This window comes from Vanderwaltozyma polyspora, genomic scaffold, assembly GCF_000150035.1.
Source record: "Vanderwaltozyma polyspora DSM 70294 KpolScaffold467 genomic scaffold, whole genome shotgun sequence".
NCBI classification, from domain to species: domain Eukaryota; kingdom Fungi; phylum Ascomycota; class Saccharomycetes; order Saccharomycetales; family Saccharomycetaceae; genus Vanderwaltozyma; species Vanderwaltozyma polyspora.
Genome location: NW_001834615.1, coordinates 50,633 through 56,632, shown reverse-complemented (window position 1 = coordinate 56,632; position 6,000 = coordinate 50,633). Strand labels below are relative to the sequence as shown.

Below are 6,000 nucleotides of genomic sequence, written 5' to 3'. Positions count from 1 at the left end.
ACATAATCCCAATAACACCAATTTGTAAGAACAATATGCTAAGTCCAATTTTGTACGTTTCAAAATAGCACCTGTAACTAACGAACCTATAGCTGTTGTGATTGCTGGGAAAATCAAGAAAATACCTGTTTTGATAACGCTGAAATCTTGTACCAATTGTAAATATATTGGTGATCTGAAGATTTCACCAAATATGACGTAAGAAGAAATAACTGTTGCAATTGAATTGCATCCAAATGAACCCTTCAACAATTCAAATGGCAATATTCTATCTTTTGAAACGTATAATTCGACGTAGATAAATGCAATAAAGGATAATACTGATAATAATGACAGTAAAATTACATTGCTCTTAGTTGATATTAATATAATAAAACATGTTATTGATGAGACAAGGGTAAACGATCCCAAAAAGTCGATTCTTGATATATTTTTCCACTTAAATCTTTCAGAAGGTGGCGGGACATGAACTAATTTAATATTCACATACATTTCACCTAATATAATTGCAATGATCACCAGAGGGACCTGGATCCAAAATAGGGCTCTCCATCCTATGGTGGCAATAAATAAACCACCAACTGGTGCACCAAGCAATTGACCCATCCCAAATACGATATTAGCATAACCTTGATAGATACCTCTATCCTTGGCGGTACAAATATCACCAACAGTAATACTACTGATCGCATTAATACCACCACCACCAATCCCACATATGGCTCTAGCAATGGCAAATTGCTTAATATTAGTAGAGAGTGAAGTTAGGAAACATCCTAGACCAAAAAATGACAATGCAGTCAATAAGGCAAACTTTCTTCCTGTTATATCAGAAAGCTTACCATATAATGGTTGAAATGCAGTATTGGTTAAAAGAAAACTTGTGGCGATCCATTGTTTTTCCTGAGACTCTTGAAATTCTTCTGCTACTTTGTTCATAATGTTCGCAACAATAGTAGAATCTATAGATGATAGAAAAGAACCTAACCATAATGATACCAATATAGGAAATTTCGGCAGACTTAAATTGTATTTTGTATATTCCTCATCCAATGCATCACAATGTTGTTCATCAGGTAGTAATCTTGTCGATTCATCTATTACCACCATCTTTAATATGCTCTAAAATATGTTCTAATGATGAAGAACTGTGACGTTCTTGTTAAAAAAAAAGATCAAAATAAAAATGCAATACTATTCTTAAAAATTGGTAGATTTTTAGAAAATGTTCTTGTTTGAATTGTTCCAATTCAATTTTGTACCAACGCAATCAATGTATTCTGATGGAAGGAAACCTGTGTTTTTTTTGTTTAATATGTTAAAATATCTGGCAATATATACTTGTCAGAATAGAAAAATTTATCAAATTTAAACAAAAAGGAAACTGGAAATTGAGTTACTAAGAACCTAAAATATATTGAAACGTATTACGCCTTTAAAACTCCTTATGAAATTCACAAATAATTTGCTAATAATTGGTGCAAGCAATTAGGTCAATATCGTGATTGTAATAATCAATTCCCTGTCCCCAAACCAATGTAACTAGTTGCAGGAGAAGATAGAAATAACCAGGATAAATTATTAATAACAACAAATTTATAAATACTATGATATAATGCTTTCCAATTCAGATTGTCAATGCAAAACTAACTTATATTTTCAAAATTTTCGACTTACCTGTGCCTAGGTCACTTCTTATCTTAACATTCAATCTTAATTAAATTATTTACCATGAATTCTTCTGTTAATTTTGTTTTAAAACAATCATGTAGCAGAACCAAACCAATAGATATAATAATAATGAAAAGTATATCCGAACTTCATTAATTTCAATCAATTGATTATCCTTTCAGTAAGTTTATATTTCAAAAATTCATCCAATTTGCATTATTATATCCTGCATGGTAACTAGGTACCATGTTTGCTATCCCATTCAATAGCAGGATTTAGTCAACATTGCCTGTATATTATTCTTATTCCAGTCCACGGAATTTTGTTCACCGTACATTTTATCAAAATTAGTACATAACATTATAGCAATATCAAGAAAAATATTAGAAAGAAGCTCTTAAACAAGTAAAAACAGAGACAAGAACAGTTTAATAATCTTAATACTGATCCATCTTTCGTTCAAACTACAATATTTTTTAAAATTGGAAAAGCCAATTAAGGATATACATTTTTCCCTGTTGAATAGGATGGCATTAACCTTAAATTTCTTTTGTTTATAAGAAAAATACGCAGAAGCCACGCGGACCGCAACTGGATACCAGCGGAACTATTAGCCGCTCTGACACTTCCGTTGCGGAACGCAACCTTCCTGCGTCGTATTTTGAGAACACGTATATGGTTGCCCCGAAGCTGGTCTAAACGGAAGCAGTGCATCCGTTTACGGATATGTGTATATGGAGAAAAAACCGTACAAGCGGGTTGTTTGATAAAAATCATTTTACAAATAACAAACATTTCATAAAATAGAGAAATATTTAGTAGGAAGAATTTTATTATGCTGTATGTCCTAATTGTTATATACCATGAATTGCATTGATAGTGGCATTTTATCTTGAGGGATATATTTGAATTATATTTCTAGGTGGAAAATCGTGATTTCTGTTTATATCCATTGTTAACAGCATTTCCATGAACCTATCAGCTAAAAACGTTTAAAAAACTTTTTGGAAACTGTTTTGCTGGCTTGCAGGGTAGCAGGATTGGTGACATATTAGGCAAACTAAACAATACAGAATTACTGCACTTTATTCTCTTAAACAATATAGCTATAAGTAATTTAATTGAAGTCTGGAATCTTCTAGGAGAATACAATGGGCATCTTGTTATTTTAGTGTGGTAAATTTAATTTGAAACACAATAACAAAGAATTATAACCAGAAAGTAAAATGCTCGCTCACCTCATAATACCCTTGCATCAGACTTTAACGCTTGACTGAACTATTTCTAACTTATCCACTTAAAAAATTGGTAACAATAAACTCGGTGAAGTAAATATCCGTGTCTAAAAATAATGACGTTTGATGAGTTCTGTATTGGTTGCATAGACAACATATGACAGTTTTAAAAGTTTCCAAAGCATCAATCACCTGACTAACTTAAGGGCCAATTGCATTGCATTTTTTTATCAAACAATATCAAACCTCAACTTGATAAATTTTTAGTGTATTCTCATTTGTAATTATTTCTATTAATTCTTTTGAGTTCAGATGTATGGTTTTGATACAATAATTATAAATTATAATGTAATGTATTAAAGTATAGACTATTTACATGTATGTAGAGAAAATTAAAATATGGTATTTAATGATCATATGATTTTTTCGCGATTAATTTCTTGTATCTTACCTTTTATTTACATATAATTACCTCTTTGAATATATTTATGCAGTAGGCTGTGGCGCCGATGAATCTTCACTTTTACTTTCTTCAACATTTTTGATTCTTCTTAGTTCAGTTTCATTCAGATATTTGTCAAATGCATCGTTTCTTTCTGGGAATGGTCTTTTACCAACCAGTTCGATCATGTCTTCTCTAGTTAGAACTTCTTTCTTTAATAGAAGTTGAGCTATCCTTTCCAATTCTTCAGATTTCTCTTTCAATAATTTTTCACATCTCTCATGACATTCTTGAACAATTCTATAAACTTCAGCATCCACTATCTCGGCAGTTTCTTCACTATAAGGTTTTGTTAGATCATTTTCATTTTTCTTTTGGAAGTTAATCCATCCTATTTTTTGACTCATACCTAACTGAGTTACCATAGCGGTAGCCATTCTTGTTACCTTTTGGAAATCATCGGAAGCACCGCTTGTAACACTTGGGAAATGAAGTTCTTCTGATACTCTTCCACCCAATGTCATTGTGATTCTATCTAGCAGTTGTTGTTCGCTTAATAAAAATATATCACCTGGCAAATATTGAGCATAACCCAAAGCACCTTGGCCTCTTGGAATAATACTGACTTTTAATAATGGATCTGCATATTTCAAAAACCAACCACATATAGCATGACCAGCTTCATGATAAGCAACAATCTTCTTTTCCTCAGGAGATAACAATTTTGATTTACGTTCAACACCACCTATAACTCTTTCAATAGCTTGCTCAAAATGCTCTAATTTTACAAAACGAGCTTCATTTCTTGCAGCGATCAATGCAGCTTCATTACAAACATTTGCAATATCAGCACCTGAAAAGCCGGGAGTCAATGCAGACAATCTGTTCTTTAAATCAAAAATATCTCCTGCGATCTTAATCTTTTTCAAATGGACTTCAAAAATCGCTTTACGGCCTGATAGTTCAGGTTTATCAATATTAATATGTCTGTCAAATCTACCTGGTCTTAAAAGAGCCTTATCTAGAATATCTGGTCTATTAGTACCAGCCAAAACAACAATATGGTCTGATGTAGTGAAACCATCCATTTCAACCAATAATTGATTCAAAGTATTTTCTCTTTCATCATTAGCACCAGAAAAGTTACCTTTTTGTCTTGCTTTACCGATTGCATCAATTTCATCGATGAAAACAATGGATGGCGCATTTTCTTTTGCAGTTTTGAACAAATCACGGACTCTAGCAGCTCCTACACCTACAAACATTTCAACAAATTCAGAACCGGAGACAAAGTAAAATGGCACACCTGCTTCTCCAGCAGTAGCTTTTGCAAGTAAAGTTTTACCGGTACCTGGTGGACCAGATAGGATTGCACCCCTTGGAATTTTAGCACCCATTTTTTCATATCTCTTTGGTTCCTTCAAGAAACTAACAAATTCCATAATTTCTTCTTTAGCTTCATCACAACCGGCAACGTCTTTAAATTTTACTTTGACATCAGTTTCTGTGTTAAAACGCTTAGCCTTTGAACGACTGATACCAAAGATACCATTACGTCCACCGGTAGCAGCTTGGGCAGATCTTCTAGTTAACCAAATAATACCAGCAATCATTAAAGCCGTTGGTAAAATCTGATATACAAATTTGACCCAGTTACCTTGTTGGGCGTAAACAACAGGGATTCCGAAATCACCTTCAATGCTTAATTCCTTTTGGGCATCACTTAACTTGTGTTCAAAACTTTCGATGGTACCGATTGTGAAATAATAGTGAGGATCTTGACCATTGATGCCACATTGTGCCTTACCCATTTCATTCAATACGACTTGAACTTTTGTCTTATTGATAACTATTAGTTTAGATACGTAATTTTTCGATAGAAGCTTTGCGCGGAATTCTTGCCAAGTAATCTCTCTATGTTCACTATCTGAATTAAAAACATCTAGGACAAATGAAATTAATAACAATGCCAAACCCAACTGAAACAAACCTGTATTATTCACATTGTTACCATTTGTACCAAAGGGAATATTTGAATTGTTATTGTTATTATTGTTATTGTTATTATTGTTATTGTTGTTATTATTATTCTGTTTTTGTTCATTTGTGGTAAATTCGTTATTATTCTTATCTTTATTTTGAGTTTGAGTTTGATTCTTCTTTTCCTTATTCCATTCTTCTGATAATCTTTTTTCAAAATTCAAAGGATCATTTTCAATTTTTGGTTTATCATTTTTATCGTAGTCAACATAATCATCATCAACAACTTTTGAATCATTGTTATTATCATTCTTTTGTTTTTGAATAGTTTCTTCTAATCTTTTGATACGTTCGTCTATTGAATTTTTACGATCGACATCCCATTTTTCCTTTGAATCATTATTTTTTGTATCCTCGATGAATTTTTGAATATCTTTTTTGATTGCCTCTATATCGTCATCTGTAGGATCTTTACTCTTCTTGGAGCCAGTTTCATTTTGCAATTGGTAATTTTTCAAATGAAAGCTTCTTATATGCAATAGTACTTTACCATGGTACTGTGAAGGGAAACCACATTTACGAGCATTGCTAGGGCGCAACCAAGTTCTTAAAATAGTAGTGGTCCTGGGCCTCAGAAAATTCATATTGTATTATGAATAGGGAGGGGGAAAA

General features: G+C 32.5%; 2 protein-coding genes across 2 annotated transcripts; both read right to left on the bottom strand.

Moving 5' to 3' along the window:
• On the bottom strand, positions 1–1,110 carry VBA1 (Vba1p; the record flags this gene model as incomplete). The annotated part of the gene is made up of 1 exon (XM_001643320.1): positions 1–1,110. A coding segment is annotated over one exon (1,110 nt), but the record flags the coding sequence as incomplete, so codon positions are not given.
• A 2,282-nt stretch (positions 1,111–3,392) lies between these two features.
• Positions 3,393–5,972, bottom strand: YTA12 (m-AAA protease subunit YTA12; the record flags this gene model as incomplete). Its single annotated transcript, XM_001643319.1, has 1 exon — positions 3,393–5,972. The coding sequence occupies one exon, from the start codon at positions 5,970–5,972 to the stop codon at positions 3,393–3,395; it is 2,580 nt and encodes an 859-aa protein (XP_001643369.1).
• Positions 5,973–6,000: the final 28 nt, after the last annotated feature.